Raw genomic sequence first — 18,139 nt, 5'->3', positions numbered from 1 at the left:
GGGCGCGGAAGGCCCCCCGGCCGACACCCCACCCCTCCGCCGGCCGTTGGCGAGCCAGCCAATCAGCGCGCGCGGGTTCAGGGCGCGCTTGGGCCCACCCCACCCGTTATCACGTAACCCCGGGGCGTGGGGGGGGGGGCGCAGGGGCCCGGCCGCGGCCGGTGCCGTTACAGGTGAGGTGTGGCCGCGCCCGCGGCTTGGCCAGGCGCTCGGCTGCGCTCGCCCCCCCCCGCGGCACCGCCTTCCCAGGTGCCCGGCAGCGGCTGTCCTCGGCCAGCTCCGGGGGCGTGCCGACCGCTGCGAGGCACGCGTGAGCCCCGGCGGCTCAGCCCGCCGTGGGGAGGGGGCTTGCCCAGAGGGGAGGGCCTGCCCTGCCGGGCCGGGCCGGGCCGGAGTTGTGCCGTGGAAAAAGTTGCGCCGCTTTAGAGCCAGGCGGCGCGAGCAGGAGCGCGTGTCTCTGTACCTGGTAAATCCGGTGGCTTCAGCGAAGAGCAGCCCCGTAGCGCAGTACTTCCTTCTGCCGATAAGATCTTCGCCTGCGCTCGTCACGGGTGGCGGCTGCCGCCGCCGCCGCTGCCCCACTTGAATTGGTTTCAGGCTCCTACCGAGGCGAGACGGGGCGCGGGCGAGCGGCGAGGCGGGAGGAGGCGATGCGCGGGGCCGCGCTGCTCCCCCCGGCCTCCTCCGCCCCGCGCAGCCCCGCTCCCTGCGCTGCTGGCAGAGCCGGCCGTGCGGCGGAGCCGCGGCTGGCACCGACATGGGAACCTTAGGGAAGAGGAGAGAAAACCAGTGAGTTCGGCGTCGCTGTTTTGTTTTCCCGCTCCCCGCGGCGGCGGCGGGACGGTGCTCCGCCGCGGGGCAGGCAGCGGTCCGGCGGCGGCGGGTCTCGGGGCCACACGCCGCCGCGCCTGAGAGCGTGAGGTGCCCGCCCGGCTGCCGCTGTGCTGCCCCCGCCGCGGGGCTGGCGCGGGCTTCCGTGGGGCGCGGGGGCGGTAGCCCTGGCGGCGGGTCGCCCCCCGGCTGGGAAAGAGAGGGGAAAAGAAGCGCGGGGGTGTGCGTGGGGAGGACTTTGTTTCACCCTTTTGAGTGGAAGCGTGCGCTGGGAGGGTCGGTCAGCACGGGCTGGGAAGAGCCCCGCGTTACGGTCCCAGCGTGACGGCTGAGCGGGAGGGGCGGCTCGGCCCTCGCCCGGGCTCCGGTTACCTGCGGCACCGCCGGCGGCCTGCCGAGGGGGCGGCGAGCGAGGGGCTGTGGCCGAGGGGCTGTGGCCGGGGCCGGAGAGCAGGGCCAAGACCTAAAATTTCTGCTGCTGTAACTCCTACTTTATTACTACTGCATTGCTAGGATCCTCTGCCCTGTGTTGAAGAGATGCTGGAATGAAGTTAGGAGAGGGGTTTAAGCTTGTAAAAAGAAAACCCTGAAAGCTGATCAGGCCCTTGCTCTTTTTATATGAGAACAGGAAGTCAGATCACAAAGCTAAGAGGGAAATTTAGAGAAAGGGGGAAGGGAAGAGAACATAGCCACTGTCAGCTTAACTACGGAACAGCAGAGTGATGGTCACTACTTCTGCAGGGTCAGGCCTGTATTTTCCTGACTTTGAAACTCTGGAGGCCTGGGGTCAGCATTGGGTTGTAAGTGACATCATGTGCAGTTTTGTGGCTTTCCCAGCATTCAAATGAGACAGAAATTTAAGGTAAGGCTTGAAATTCACTGGGATGAGGTAGGGTCCAGTCTGTCTTCGTAAGGCGTGCATATTTCCAACCTCATTCAGGAGTGCCTGTTTGGTGATGTTTGTGTCTTTACCTTCCCTATCAGTATGTAATATGCACACTGGATAAATTTCTATGCCTTTTCTTCCCAGGACTGTCAGTTAATAAAGTCTTGCATAGTGTTCCAAGAAAAGTTGTATGAAAGCTTAAGATAGCATCTTAAAGATGCTGGAGTCACTTGTTTAGGAAGACTGTGGAGTGTAAATTGTCCCTGAAATAAACCCAAATTTTATTGGAACAGCAGTGGTTGTTGCCTTTTTGTGAACTGTATGGTTATAGTCTCAAATCAGATTTTGAAGTGGTTCCTGTTATTTGCAGGCAAAAATGTTTCAGCGCTTTTCATCGATATAATAATGTGCCTATTTACTATTTTATACAGAATTATGAACTTGTATGCAGAAAATGAACAGCCTTTAATATTATCTGTAAACATACACATTCTTGAAATCTAAGATATTATATGATCAAAATACAAGCCTAAAACTAGGTACGTGCTTTATTTTGGTCTCTTTTACCTTTATTATTAAAGACATTAATTTAGTCATGTATGCAATTTTAACATAACTTAGTAGGAAAATATAGTATAGAATGGATGCAAATTAATCTGTTGTTTGTTTTTTTTTTTTAATTATGAAATACTCCACTGTAAAGTTGCACTGATATTTTGTTTACTTAATAGTGATTTTCCAAATGAAACTAATAAAGCTAGTCTGGCATTTTCCAACGTGTGTAATATTTAATTACAGGTTTTTTTCTCCTTTACTTTTGGTGGGCGCACAAATATGTGGTGGTAGATTAGTGCTTAACAATAGTCCTGTTACATAGTTTGAGAGTTTTTTATGCTTGTGCTGAAATCGTAATGTAAACAGAACTCCCCAATACAGAAACAAGACTTCTGGTAACCTTGGCAGATCATTCAAGGAGCTCTATAACTGTATGCTCTACAATCCACATTTAGCAGAAAAAAAAAAAAAGTCACTTACTGAGCAGTCTCTTTGGTGTACGTATTAAGTGGGAGGGTTATGTCTTTCAGCACCCTAGCTACAGGGAGTTAATTGTCCTTTAAATCTCTCCTCTTTTCCCATGCAGTGTAAAATTTACCACTCGATCTTTTTGTATTTACTTCACTATTGTGTTTTCTTTTAGGCAACCTGCCCAAGCATGCAGCACTGCCCCTGAATCAGCGCTTGAGCTGAAGCAGATCAGTCATTGTCCCAGCCTCTCAAATCTTACCCAGGTCACGATGGTGCCGTTGGGGCACTTAGCCAAAGGGGCCACTTTGGAAGATCTTCTTGAAACCTGCATTCAGTCTTTTGGTGAGTGTCTGGATGTTTTTAGAATTGTATTAATTTGTTTCTGTCCTGGCTATGTGTAAGTCACTTACTAGTGAATGACATTGATTTATTAGTGGAGTAGAAAGGCGTAAATGAGAATTTTCTGTACTGTAGGTGACCGTGTATTTTTATAGGTTTGTGGATCTGTTTATGCATATGAGTGTAATATATGCTAAGAGATTAGTGTGACCACTGCTTTTTCTTGAGAGAATAAGACAAACGTCAGTCATCTATACTTCTATGTGTGTTTTTTGTTGTTCCTTCAAGTACGAATTTGGTAAACTTTAGCAAGTAATCATTACATTTTGCATATTGCAGTAATATTCTCATAATGTGTGTAAACAACGTGTTTATATTAAACATCTTGAAATGAGCAAGGCTATTTTTAAACTAGGTGAAATAACATTGGATTGCTTCTTGCATTGTCAGTATAGATTTAAAGTTACTTCTCTACAAAAGAGAAAGGCTCAAAAAAGCATAGTTATGATTTTTGTTTGGATTCTATCAGTTGTCCATTTGTCTTTTTACAATAAGAATTGTAATACGTGGACAAGCATGACTGTTGCCTGAGCCCTATAGCCCTACTTTCCTTTTCCAACTTTTTCATTAGTAAATGTGTTTATTTTTTATATTATTAAAATACGTTAGTACTGAAGGCACTCAAAATGATTCTGAATAATTTCCTTGTAAGTGGTGCATTTGTTCATTAATGCTGTGTCTTTCAGTGCTATGAGCTATTTCCAAAGCATATGCGGCAAAGTCTTAGTTGCAGAGTAGTCCTTAGAAAATAAATGTACTTGAACACCCACTAAGGTCTAAAATAATTAATCTATATAGTTAAATAGTAACACGTAGTACTGATCTAGTGATACAGCACATAAATACTGTATAAACAATGACTAATCTTTCACATTCATTGGAAATGCTTTTTTTTTTTTAACTTTAAAGCCTTCTAATCAGCATGTGCAGAGAAATGCATGTCTGAGAAAAGTTGATGAAACATGTAATTGTCAGTGACGTTTTGTTTCTTTTTGGCAGCTTTTCTCCTCCATTTAATTATTTTAAAGAACATATCCACTGAACTGCTATAAAACCTTAATTCCTAAACAAATGTCGATTCATATTTTTATAAGTTTGCATTCACTGGGAGTGAGATAAGACATCTAAAGCGCGTGTAAGACCTTCATACAGTTTTAATATTGTGACTACTTGACCAATATTAATGTGTCCACATTTTTATGAAAAAAAGGTATTATAAACCTAACATTATAAAGCCTAGTAAAATTATTATGGTGATTGATTTCAAGTGGTGTGGGTGAAACCCCGAATGGGAGATTATTGTTGGCTTAATTATTTTAATATTTTTTTTAATGCTCTGTGTATATCAGCATACACTTACGTGTTCTCAGATTCCTGGGCATCCATATATTGTAAGGACTAAGGTGACAAAGAAAAGCAAGTGTACCAGTTTAGCTATATATGCATGTGAATCTTTCTAAAGGGTTTCATACTTCAGTTAGACAATTTACCATAGTTCACTAAATTGGGTTTTCTTGAACCTTGACAAGTGGTACATAGGTCTAGCAAAGTGAATTGTCGTGCATCTGCAAACATAATCTTAAACTCACTAAGGACTGCTAGATTTATGATGTGTGCTGCAGAAATTTAGACTCTTCATTGAACAATTCATAGTAGTGTCTGTATTTATACATCTTCTGTGACATTATGCATGTTCTTAAGCTATGTTGGAATTTCCTAGTGGGGTATTTAAATAAATTGTAAAGTGCAACTGTCACAACTATAGGTAACCTACATAATGAAGTTCCTTAAAGAAGGTTCTTGTAGGTACCAACAAAAACACTGTGCAAAATTTATTCACGTTGTCGTGCCAATGAAGGAAGAGGTAGGAAAAACTTTAATCTGGGAGTTTGAGGAGGGGTGGGGGTAGGGAGAAAAATGGTGGAAAACAAGCATAGTTGCTGAATGATTACAAGTAAACTGAGTGATTGAGCACGTTTCTTCCCAGGCATATTACTAAAGTAAAGCTATTACCCTGTACTCTAATAGTTCTATTCAGACTGAGGTTGTATCTTAGTCTCAGATATGCTGACCTATAATATTTTGTATATTATTCTAGAAATTCAATATTGTGATCTGAGCAAGTTTTATTTCAATATTAAAGATACAGAAACCCCCAAGACATAAGCACAGATTTCCTTTGTATATTTTAAGTTTACTTTCTGGAAAAAGCCCTTGATTCATTTGCTGCCTAGGCTTAAGGAGAACAGTACACAGTAGGTAGAGAGGATGATGCGTCACACTTCAGAATATATACTGCATCATGTTAATATTATACTGCACTTGCTAATATTACATGTACAGTTACAAATACAATTCCTATATAAAGTATGCAGCTGAATTTATGTTCCTGGACTCAATTATACAATTGAAAAAGCAAATAATGTGTAAGAGAGGCTGCTGTCAACAATGGTGTGTAAGGGGAAGTTGGCAGCCTTTTGCCATATATGCAGAGAGTATCGCAAGAAGGTCTAACCAAGAAGGTATTAAGAGTTAATACACACTTAGAGCTGTGAAGAACGCAAGTATAAGTTATTTATCTTACAGTGTGGGTAGGAGGAAAAAATGAGAAAGGGGCATATGCTAAGTTGAAGTTAAGAGTGAGGAGCCTAAGCTTTGCCACAGTGTTGTAAATGGCTTCCAGGATGTTTTGTAGAAAGACAAGTTTTGTCCAGAGAGCCAAGTTAATCCAAAACCTATGCTAAGGAGGCGAGAAACAAAGATTGGGTCTTGGAGTTTGCCTGTGGGTCTACAAAAGTGCTGGGTAGAAGATGACGCTAGAATGTGGACAGAATAGTGTGAATTACAATGGTGGTGTAATTCCAAAAGTAAAGAGTTAGGAGGCCTTTTGTTTTCCTTTTTTTTTTTTTTTTTTTTTTTTTAGAAAAGACTAAAAGCTTATTTAATGTAATTAACTTGAACATCTACTTTGGGAGGATTACTGTGCGCTCTTTCACCTCTCAAATTTGGTCGTCTTAGCTTAAACTGATGAATGATAGGCATGTGCTTTAAAGACAGAAACAGTGAGGGTCGTATGAGGTAGTGTGAAGTCATGTAGATGATCACTACATCTGAGAGATCAGCATTACACCAGTGTTTATTCAATAGCATGATGAGAAGCAGATGCTGAAAGTAGAGGTTTCTTCAAGTCCCATGAAAGGTTGCATCAAGATGAGTCAGATGAATCATCCTGCAAATGAATTGCCAAAAGTCAAGGCAACAGAAAAGCCAGGCTGTAAGCTAGGGCAAGAGTTCAGGAAAAATACATGATGAGAGATTGAAGGCAGGAAGTGTCTTAGAAATGAATATTGGTCCTGAGATTAGGAGATTTGTAGAGATTTGAAATGGCTGTCATCAGTTTAAAGAGAAGATTCTTGGTTATATAGGAGAGGGATTCAAAACATGTTCTACATGACTTGGAAGATCTCTCAACATTATAAGTAGCTACAGGATGCTGTTACTGCTATGATCTGGATTGACAAGAAGAGCTGTAGAGTGCCAAGTAAATGCATCACATGTGATTGCCTTAGAAAAGAAGGGGAAGTGTAACATGTAAGTGGAGTTGACAATAACTTTTAAAGTTGAAAAAGTGATCGGGTGGGAAGAAAGAGAAGTCATAATAGGGCAGTAGAGGAAAAGAGAAATCAAAGAAGGGAGGAGAGTGCACAAAGAGGAAGAACAGGAGGTAGGATAAAATGATTGGAAAGACTAGAAAATACAGAGGCTGTAGAAAGGTTAGATTCAGTGAAACCTCTCCGTCAGAGTAATTCTGAACAGAAAGGTCATAAAGAGAAGATTAAATGTAGATGTTCAATTGGCAACAAGATGGCTGAAGTTGTGAGTTCAGGGAAGCAAAGAAGTAAATAATAGATCTTGGCTTGGACTATGACAGCTTCAGGAGGGGGATAATTTATTCTGGAAGAAATCTTCATTACTGATTGTGATTCTGGAGTGGAATTGTAAGTAGAACAGTGGCTTTAACCCCCTCCATCCATGTTTTTCCATTATGTAGTAAACAAAATGCCTGGAAAAGAATGTACTTTTGACTGGCAGACAGTTCTCTGAAAGTCAATATGGCTTTGTCTCCTACTTTGTTGATAGTTGTATAGACACTTATTCTATCAGCTTTGTTGTTGAAACCAACAGAGCAGGGTCTAGTTTGCTGGTCCACGGCCATATTTAATGCTGAGAGTTCAGTAGAACACAGGAAGCAAATGCTTAGTAGCACAGCCCTACTTTTTGCTAGTTCTTCTTATAGTAATCTTTGTGAGACTGCATAAATGCATATTAACATATATTTAGTCCAGAAGGTGTTACAGATTAGAGAGGAAAAATGTATCAGCAGTGTTCGCTTCACTGGATATCTTGATTTGTTAACTGTATATCTGCTAACTATAAAAATGAAATAATAGTTGTTCATAACACTTTTCACCCTAGGCTATCCTCATGGTAGTGTGAACTTGATGTTCTGACTATATGTTAGCAAGTCAGTTTCTATTCTAGCAGATATTTTTTTTTTTCCTGTTTGTATCTCCACTATATGTTTGTGCATGGTAAGAGGTCCCTGTTTCTTTCTTTTCACTGTAAATGTCTATCTTTATCTTATAAATGTACCTTTCTTTTTAATCTTGAGTACGGTTTAAGTGTGCTTATTTTTTTAAACAAATACACCTTTAAAAGATTCGATGAACTATTTTAACATGCATTCAATCTTATAGACCACATAGGGTCAGAGGGCCTTTTCCTTGCCCACACAAAACATTTGTTTAATTTGTTTTTAGAAGTGTTTAAAAACTCTGTTGCAATCGGGACAAAATATATCTTCAGCATAGTGTCAATTTGCTATCTCCCTGCTTTGTCTGCAGTAAAGTCCTGAAATGTTACTTAGAACTACCTAACAAACAATTCAAGAGTGCACTTGAAAGTCATAATTGATGCAATGATGGTCATTTAAGAGCTGAGAAATCCCTAAGATCTCAAAATTTTTATATTATGAAGGTATTTCTGTCCTTAACCTTTGAGTGTGAGGTCTTACTCATTCGCCTCTTACATTTGAGTACTGGAAGCATGTTTACTGTAGCACACAGAAGACCTGTGCTTATCCTACAATTCGGGCACTTCGGTTACTGCTAGATGAGAAGAGTGTGCTCAATGGACACGAGAAATCATGAAACGTCATCTGTAAATGCATGTCACCACTCAGTGTCCCTGTGTCTGGTTTCTTAAGAGAGATGTATGTAAAGGGCCTTAGGAAAGCAACTGAAATATTTCCCAGAGCATGTAGCATAATTCTATATGGAAGCTCAGCCACGATAAACTGTTTGCAGTGGAGCTAGTTGTTTATACCACTATATCAATCTTCAATATGAAAAAAAAAATTTAAAATAAGATTTAAACCCATGGCTACTACTTTTCAAAGAAGTTAAAAATCATAGTCTCAAAGATTAGCAATGTTCTTAATAGAATTGATGTGAACCTAGTGCAATTTGCAACTTCCAATGGTCATAATACTCTTAGACAGCTAGGTCTAAGAGTAGGTTGTGATGTAAGTTCTGCAGTGTCTGATCAGTGCTAAACTAGCTTGTTGCCTCAATGTGTGATAAAGTGAGATGTATGTAAACAAACCTTAGAAATTCTGCAAACCGCTTCCAGACTGATCTGGATGAAAGATGCCATGGAATTGTTTTGATAGAAATCAGAAATCTGGCAAAGGTGCTGGTGCTGGTTGCCTCTTAGGTGCTAGCTGCCTAAAACTGTACAAGTTAATCATAATTAACATTTTCTAGAATAAAAAATAACTACATTAGCAGAGCTGTCTAGTTCCATGAACTGATAATGTTTTTATAGCTCACTTTTGTATCAATATCATGCAAAAATATATTGAGTCTTAAGAATTCTTTGATAGCCAGGTAAGTATAGCATAAACAATGAAACAGGCAAATTAGAGTCACTCATTAGGAGAACCACAGCCATCTCCTCTAAAATATAGAAAATTTTAAAGTTTTATCCAGTTTTTCCCCTTTCAGTTATCTAGAAAAACCCACTGTACTCTTTAACATAAGTTCGTTCTTCCAGTCTGGTTAAAACATACAGTAACTAGTAAAACAATCACAGTTCAAGTACCGAGTTTATCCTTTTACCAAATTTACCACATACCAAATTCTAACATAGAATTCTGACGCAAAAGCAGTTACGTCTTTCAAGGCATATGCACACCCACAGAAGGCAACTTTGCTCGTTTACTTTCTTCTGTGAGGTTTGCCTGAACAGTGATTTGGTTTTATCTCATGCTCCACAAACTTGCGGCGTTCCACCCCTCGCCCCTGAAGCCAGGCTGCATGTTGAGGTCTCCAGCCCCCCAAAAGTAGTTAAAGTTTGTTCACAGTATTGTTCTGAATTAAAATGTTGTTGATCATTGTGTGTTAGGTAATCTGGGTGCGATTTGGTCAAATACAGTGCAGAAACTTTAGTATTGCTTGGCAACAGAAACTATGTTAATGATCAATTAATGACATTGTGGGAACAGAAGAGTCATTACTGCTCTGTAGAATGCATGACATTGTGGGAACAGAAGAGTAGTTACTGCTCTGGAGAATACTAAGTGCTGTTTAGCTAACTATTAAAGTTAATTGTGATTGTACCAAAACGAAAATAGATTTCTTTTTTAACCTGATGTCTGTGCAAAAAATTTTGCCAAAGAAAAGAATCTTTAGATATCTTTATATACATTTTAAAATTCTATTTAGCTAATTTGACTTCAGTCTTTTCAATATAATTTTCCAAAGTCAAGAAATAAGTAATAAAAGAAAATGAAGAAAACTTAGGGTGCTTGCTTTATAAAGCAGTCTCCCATTTATTTATATTTACCACAAGGATATGATAGAAAATTCTATCTTCATACTTCTAAATAGAACTTGAGAAAAAACAATGTAACTTTTATTTAGCAATGCAAAAAAGCTTAGGTAGCAGTAGAAAATAATTCATTCTCCCGAGAATGTTGTATGAATTTAATTCTTTCTTCTCCTCAATCTAGGTATGAAGTTGAAGCAAGAAATGTCACTTCTTCTTTAGGCTTCCCCATGCGTTTTACTTTCTATGTTATTTGGTTAGGTTTGTGTGTGCTTTAGTGCGAAGTCTTTCAGTGTTTTGCTGTGTATCACCAAGTGTAAAGATACATTTTTGCATTACTTTTTTAAAAGTCTGAAAAAGAAGGGGCTTCCCTTAGACTGTTACATAGTTCAGTAGATCTTTCTGTTACACAGGACAGGCTGGAGATTAAAAGCTAAGATAGCTTTCTAAACATGATACCACTTTTTCCCCCCATTACTGAGGTGAGAAGGTGCAAGTGCAAAAGGTGGCAAAAGGCAAAGGTAAGAGAGTACCTTCTGGGAGCTGTTAAGATTACACTTGCATCGGACATGACTTTAGGAATCCCCCAAAAATGCAGTTTTAATACTCAAATGTATATAGAGGTCACATTAAGAAAAATTCAGTGCCTTGTGCCCACCTATATTGTGGTGAAAGATCATTTAGAGATATGCCGTAACATCTTTCTTTTGAAATATGGAACTCCTGTGGTAAAGAACAGTAGTGTGAGATGTCAAGAGCTTCTTTTCTGTTTTAACCTTTACATTTTTTTGGAAAAAGATTCACCTTCAAAATATTCACTTTGGATATGGTCGAGATTGTCTTCTCTCTTCCTCTGGGAGAACCAGTTATATTTAATGTTGATCTCCAGTATGGAGTGTTACTCTTCTAAAAGTATACATTAAAAAAAAAAAAAGGTACTTGTTTAGGTTGAATAACATAGAAAATTATCAGATACCTTTATTAGTAATATTAAGAAATGCCCTGCAATAGTACTTAGGAGGTGTAAGACACTTGCTCTGTGCTAGGCCAACTGATACAATGGGACCAATAAAGCTTACACTTGAACACATGTGGGAATGTTACTGTGATGAAAATTTGGCATACTGCGGCTAGCTTGAATCAGCAATTGGGGAGGTGCTTCTGCATGCAGATATTTGATAGTACGACCTGGTGATTAGGTATGTTTTGAGTTTGGAGTGAAGCTGTGGGGTTTTTTTGAAACTTTGGTTCTTTTGGTCCATGATGAACAAGAGATGTTTCAGTCTAAGGATGAACTGTTGTGGTTTAAGCCCAGCCATCAGCCAAGCACCACACAGCTGCTTGCTTACACCCCCCCACCCCACCCCCCCCGCAGTGGGATGGGGGAGAGAATTGCAAGGGTAAAGGTGAGAAAACTCATGGGATGAGATAAAGACAGTTTAATAAGTTAAAAAAAAAAAAAAAAAAACACCAAAAAACCCAAACAAAACTAAGAAAAACATGTGATGTGAAAAGCCCTAATTGCTCATCACCAGCTGACTGATGCCCAGCCAGTCCCCGAGCAACAGCAGCCCTGGCAAACTTCCACCCAGTTTTTATTTCTGAGCAGGACATGATAGGGTATGGAGTATCCCTTTGGTCGGTTGGGGTCAACTGTCCTGTCTGTGTCCCCTCCCAGCTTCTTGCCCACCCCCAGCCTACTCGCTGGTGGGACAGTGTGAGAAGGCATGCCCCAACTGCTGGGTTAGAAGCTAGTTTGCCAGAGAATCTGTAAACACTAATTCCAGAAATACATCTAGAAGTTAGAGCAAAGACGGGGAAGCTGAGGTATGTAAGGGAGGGAAACCTGAAACAGTAAGTCAGAAATATTAGAGCAGGAGTAGAATTGGAGCATGCGTCAGTAATGAAAATCAAGGTCAGGAACTGGGATCTAAGCGATCTGCAACATCTTCAAGTCCCTGAGAGGAAAGCAGCTTGGTGTCTGCTAGTCCGTTACAGTTGAACCTTCGGATGGGGCTGACTTCGTGCTTCCTCGGATCTGATGACTGGCTGCCCCAGGATCAATCATGCAGTCAGAGAGAAGCTTATTATAAAACACTGCAGTTGTGGGATGAGTAAGTGCTAAGCATGCAGTGGTCAAATAGTGATACTGACCTCAGAAGTTTCTGATTCTGTTCTGGGAGACTCATTTATCTTATCCATCAGTGCTTATGCCAGCACAGCTGTGTTGCCAGGCATTACCTTGAATTATTCAAGAGTTGCCTGCAGCTCAAAAGCTGCCCGTGGCTCCAGTATCATGATTTAAAGCTTTGAAAAAATCTTGAATGCTCAAATTCTGTTTTGTGGGCTTTGGAGAAAAAGACTGTTGGATAAAAAAGTTCTCATCTAAATTTGCTAAAATCAATATTTTAAACATGCTGTAGAACAATGGGGGGTGTGTGTGTGTTAACTTTTTATCTTGTTCTGTGTACTTGATCTGAATTTCCAAGGCTAATGGAATGCTTTCCACCCACATTTCATTTGGTTTCTCTCGAAGTACGTTTTAATTTCTCAAAATCATCCCATTTCGCCTTGACAAGAGCTTTTATCTTCTTGTTTTCATTTCAAAGAATTACCCACCCAGAGCTCTTTCTGCAAGATGTAGCTTTCCAAAAGCTGTTTCTGAGAGAGGGTAATGGCTTTCCCTTGAGGTTTTTTTTCCCCTAATGTTCCCTACCCTCACACAGTACAGTCTTATTATCCTTTTTGGATGCATATTAGACTCATTTGTGTCTTGGATATATCTGCATTGTTAATGAGTATTTGGAGGAACAGCAGTGGGTTTCCCTCTCCCCCCATTCTGTAGGGAGTTTGAAGGGGGAAGTAGATTTGGAGAAACATGAATTTTATAGGGTTTCTTCCAACATCTGTGTTTACTTGGCTTGTTTACGGTTCTGTTGGTGCAGGATTGATCACAAAATAGTATGATTCTTTCCTCTCTGGAAAATACTGATTTGTTCTCATTTTAATTTTGGAGTTTTTCCTCCTAAGACCAATTACTTGTGTAAATAAATTTATGTATGACTCACTTAATAGTTACAAGCATGTATGGACAATAAGCCAATTTAAAAAAACACTCCCCCCCCCAAAAAAAAAAACCCCCACCCACTTTAGCTCAATTCCCTGAGTATTTTGGTGCTGTCTACTAAACATTATAGTGTTCTTGTTGCATGAGGGGGGACATCACCATCCTACATAGAATTAAATGTAAGCTGGAGAGTTCAAGACTTCACCTGCTTTCTGCTGCAGCTAAAATTACAACAGTCATTCTTTTACCTAATTAGTGTGTCATCTTTGTAAGGTCATTGTAATTAAGTTATGTTATTTCTGAAAGATAGTAAGTACTTAAAATAATGATCTGAAATAAAGAAAAATTCACTAAGGAGAAGTACGAAGTTCTACACTTAGGATAATCTGTTGTAAAAACAGTACAGTGAAGTCCTTCATAGACAGCAGTTCTGCAGAAGAGGATCTCAATGTGAAGATGGATTTTAAAACTAAAAATGGTTTAATGATACTGTACCACTGCAGGAACTCTAAGTTGATAAGTGCATGCATAGAGGGTTGTGTGTGCTTATTTTTATTTTTTTTTACATATATACATTATATATGTACATTTACATATAAAAAATGTATATGTATATAAAGCTATTATGTACAGGATATTAAAAATACTATTCTAACTCTGATGCTAAGACCTCCTCTGGAGTACTATATTCAGGTTTGCTTCATAAAGGTGCAAACTGCAAAGGGTTCAGAAAAGGACATCAAAGTTGACCAGAGATCTAGAAAACCCAGCTTCTGAAGAAAAAAATTGACAAATTCGGTGTTTCCTAGCTCAGAAAAGAGATGAGGGAAGCAATCCTTAAATAGAGAAAATATATTGATAAGGAAAAGAGAATGGTTGTGTTTTGTTTTGTTTTGTTTTTTTCCCTGCCTGCTGGAAGTCAGGCATAATGGCCTTAAGTTGCCTGAAGTCTTTGATTAGACTGTAAGGAGAACTCTCTAATGATGGAGATGCTCAAGTGCTGGAATAAGTCACCTACATAGGCTGTGAAAAACTCATCACTGTAGAATTTTAACAACAAATTAAACTGATTCTGAAGTATACTGGCTTCGAGAAAGCTGATTCTGCATTGGAGCGGGGGAATGGAGTGTACTAGCTCCTACTCCTGATTTCTGCCATCAACTGAGCTTTCATCTGTCATAAAAAAATAAAAGCTATTTCCAACTCAAAAAGTAAACACCCTAGTTTAAGTTGAATCTGCTTGCTGACCCTCAATGATAGTGTCATAACTGATGAGCAGGATGGTGGCTTCTTATGCATCTGATCCTGACCAAATGTGATTAATTTAATGAAGAGAATTAAATGACTACCTCTGTTACAGGGTACCAAATTCCAACGCAGCAATAATAAGCCTGTAGTAAGAAGATTACTATGTGTTGCATAAGTTTTAAGCTGAAGGGGAACAGAGTGTTTCCTATTTGTGAAGGGAAGTTCCAGGAAGTATTAATGAAATACTCATTAAATATTTCATTCAATTTTGATTGTTTCTACCCATTCTAAGGTTATCCTGTAGAACTGCACCTCGCATGTGGGGCAGAGACATTGGCTTATGGCTGTTTCAGTTCAGTCACTAAATCCTAGCATGTACTCCAGCCTGGACCTCTGTATTTCATACATGTCTGGGTGTTTCGTCAAGGTCTTTGAGACCTTAAGACTTTAAGAACATCAGTTCCCCCAATTTTCAAATCACATGCTGCTTTAATAATCTTTGCAGATGTTTATAATGCCATCCCCACAATATCTTCTTTAAGCCACCAGAAAAAAAGCACTTTGCAGAAATCTTGAAGAATTCTATGTAGCACATCAGTATAGCAACCCATGACTTTCAGCTTTGCACTTAATAGGACTGCCTAGCAACTGCTTGATGCTTTCTTGCATTGCTTTGTTTTTGGTGCTACTTTTTGATAACCACTGGGAGACTTTAGGGAGTTTACAAGAAGTTATTCATGTTCCTAATAGCTTAGTCACTGATCACATGATCTCTGTGATTCACTTCTGATTCATTTCACATTGTACAGTAGGTGATAGAGTTGGAACCTGCTTATGAAATAAAGACAATGCTGATGAAATAACGGCCTTTTAGACCTAGAAAAACTGACTTTTCTTTATTGCAAAATTCAGTTCAGTTAAGACATCCTTGGCATTCTTCCTGTTGCCTTACCATTGCACTCATGACTGGGAGGGTCTCAGTACAACGATCTTGTCTATGGAACATACTCTTTCTGTTAAGTGTATTTACCACAGGCTTGGTGAACATCGGGACCTGGTGAAAAGCAGGCAGTTTCCTCTTAAAGCCTTGCTTATTGGCTTTTGAGTACTTGATCCTTTCAGCTGTTCTAGGAACAAGTGATACTTCAGTTATTTCTAAATCACAGGTTAAAGGGAGCCACAGATTGGATTGTGCAATAGAGTGGCTGATGGGCCTAGGTTAGGATGTTCTCACCCATGTGTGTTCTGAGTCTCACATATGCAATGGAACTTTTGTAATTGTAGTTTTTAGTGGCTTTGTGTTACTACATAGATAATAAAATATTTAGCCCTAAATGTCTTTATGCTTCCACTCTTGTAGTTAAACACTGGAAGAGTATATTCAACTCCTGCTTCCTTGTTTGTTTCAGAGAATATTTATTAAAACATCTTAGTACAATAAGGGTATTTACAGGAGGAAAAGTATGTAACCAGTGTGTTATTTGTATTTTGCTGCAGTGAAACAAAGCTAAGGCTTATGCAGTATTTTGCAGTTTTCTTTAAGGTAAATTGACTAACTGAAACACACCCATTCCACTTTATTTAGTATTCACTTAGTGGTTTTTGCTCAGCAGGGTGTGTGGTTAGAAACAGGTATACAAACGGAAATGAAAATGAGTCTCAAAGTTTTAAAACAAACTGCTGGAGGTTCAAGAGAGTGCTGCAGAGGCATTCAGAGGGACTCTTGAATCACAGTCAGGAAAGCCCTCTTATTGGCTCCACCATTTGCATAAAGATAGTTTGCCATAACTTTTGTTCCTTCCTTGCAGACAGCTATGTTTAGCAGGTTAGCTCTCCAAAAAGAAGTGACCTAGTGGTCAAAGATGCGAAAGACCCAATGACAGTTCTGAAACCGAAACTGAGCTGGAGTCTCTTCTCACCTAAGGCCCATTTTTACCAGTTTAACTCCATGGATTTTTTTGAATTACGAATTTGTGAAATACAAATGGAAGAAGAATCAGACTCAATATTTTTCTTTTCAGTAATATTTGCTGTATCATGGTGTATGCACTTGAAAAGTGCTTCCTTTTAAAATTGGGCATAAAGATGACATTAAATATTTGGTACTGCATGTGTGGGCAAAATCGTGTGCTGTTACAATTCTATGCAGGCTTGCTGTTCAGTGCTGAACTGTACTGGGAACCTTAAGATTTTTTTCTGCAGTCTGCTTATTTTGTTTTTTAGACCATCACTAATACAATGTTTTTCCATGTGGAGATGAGCCTTTTAGTTGGGTGAGGGAATGGATAGCGTAAAACTTAGTACTGCTTTAATGTGTGCAAAATAATTACATGTTGTAATGAAGTCTACCTACCTGTGTTTTGAGATAGGTCTGGATGTTGTGAAGCATAAATGTACTTTTATTATGCAAGAAAATACATAAATGTGTTGACCTAATCACTAATAGCAGTCAGAACATACTGTTTTTCTCTTTGTAAAATGGAAAAGAGACCTTCTAGAGGACAGAAATTAAATCTGGAACCTGGTGCCAGATGGTACCTGTGTTATGTCATGGCAGAGGATATTGGAATATGCCCAGAAGAGAAACTGCTCTGAGAGTTATTTGCTGTCTTTGTCAGCTGGAGATGATCTATATTGAGCACTTCTGAAAAGCTGGTGATTTAATTACAGCTGTATATACTTAATAGTATGTGTGCACATAACCATTTGGCTTCCAAGTTAAGCATATATTGAACTGCTTTTCTGATTAAACAAGAGCTGTTGGATGGAGGCTCTGGCAGAATACCAAGTTTTGTAAAATGGATGAAAATTGATTCAGGCCTCTGTATGCAAGGCCTAAAATAATTTTACTCTTCCTGAAGACACGGGAAGAGTACAAAATGCCAAATACTGAAGGCCTGAATAAGTATTGATTTCTGATGTCCCAGCCTTCCTCTGCAAATTTCCTGCTTTCTGGCTGAATACTTCACTGTTTTGCCCTCAGTGCACCAGCTGTAATACCTAGGCAGTTTATATGCCAGAAAGATTCTTTAAGTGTGACTGAAATTATGTGAGAATACAAACAAGGAATGCATAAACTTCGGTTCACATAAAAGTGAGAATTTGTATAAGTCAAAAGGCAGCTCAAGAACTTTTAGTTACTTGGGGTGTATACTGCTCTCGTTTATGGGGCTGGAGAACACACAGACTTTCTCCTCACCTGTGTTGCTGTAGGTAGAATTCCTCCTTACAATTTAAGTGTAACTACAGAAGGTAGATTCAGAAAATGGTTTCTCATGTTCAGTGTTGAAGATCACCTGATGCGTAAAGTTCTCATTCTCGGCTTAGTAGTGCTGAGTGGGTCGCTGCATGTTCACATAGGCTCTGCCAGAATTTACTGATCAGGATTTTTCTGCTTGTCTTGCCTGAGAGGCTGGCTGTAGTAAGATATTTTAAGACTGTTTATTGTATTGAGTTTCCTCCAAACTGAGTATGCTTTTGCTAGAAGAATGAAATTACCCGCACCAGGTATATGATACCCAGCATGTCCTCTGCTTTCAGGGCTTCAAACAGTCAGCTAAAACAATAACTTCACTTGTAAACTACAGATCTAGGCCATTCTGAGTCACCTTCCTAATGAACTGCATCTACTCTGCAAGAAATAGAGTCAACCTGTCTGCCAGCTTAAATTTGATGGAAAGATAAAAATCTCAAAGAATTGCTTGTGTAAAAGAGCAACATCCAGATCGGTGCCCACATTGGTGTAGGGGCAGCTGTGTGAGCTCAGCATCGGTTTGATTTCATTTGCTGTCTGG

General features: G+C 39.9%; 1 protein-coding gene across 1 annotated transcript in view; it reads left to right on the top strand.

Annotated features, from left to right (window-relative positions):
• Window positions 1–312: 312 nt before the first annotated feature.
• RASGRP1 (RAS guanyl releasing protein 1) overlaps window positions 313–18,139 on the top strand; it is a 47,551-nt gene continuing 29,724 nt past the window's right edge. Inside the window, exons 1-2 of the mRNA XM_075151783.1 lie at window positions 313–789; window positions 2,916–3,085. Coding sequence (XP_075007884.1) covers window positions 758–789; window positions 2,916–3,085 — 202 coding nt within the window. The 5' untranslated portion in view covers window positions 313–757. The remainder of the gene's footprint in view (window positions 790–2,915; window positions 3,086–18,139) is intronic.

This window comes from Calonectris borealis, chromosome 5, assembly GCF_964195595.1.
Source record: "Calonectris borealis chromosome 5, bCalBor7.hap1.2, whole genome shotgun sequence".
In the NCBI taxonomy this organism is placed as follows: Eukaryota; Metazoa; Chordata; class Aves; order Procellariiformes; family Procellariidae; genus Calonectris; species Calonectris borealis.
This window is presented reverse-complemented; position numbering and strand designations above follow the sequence as displayed.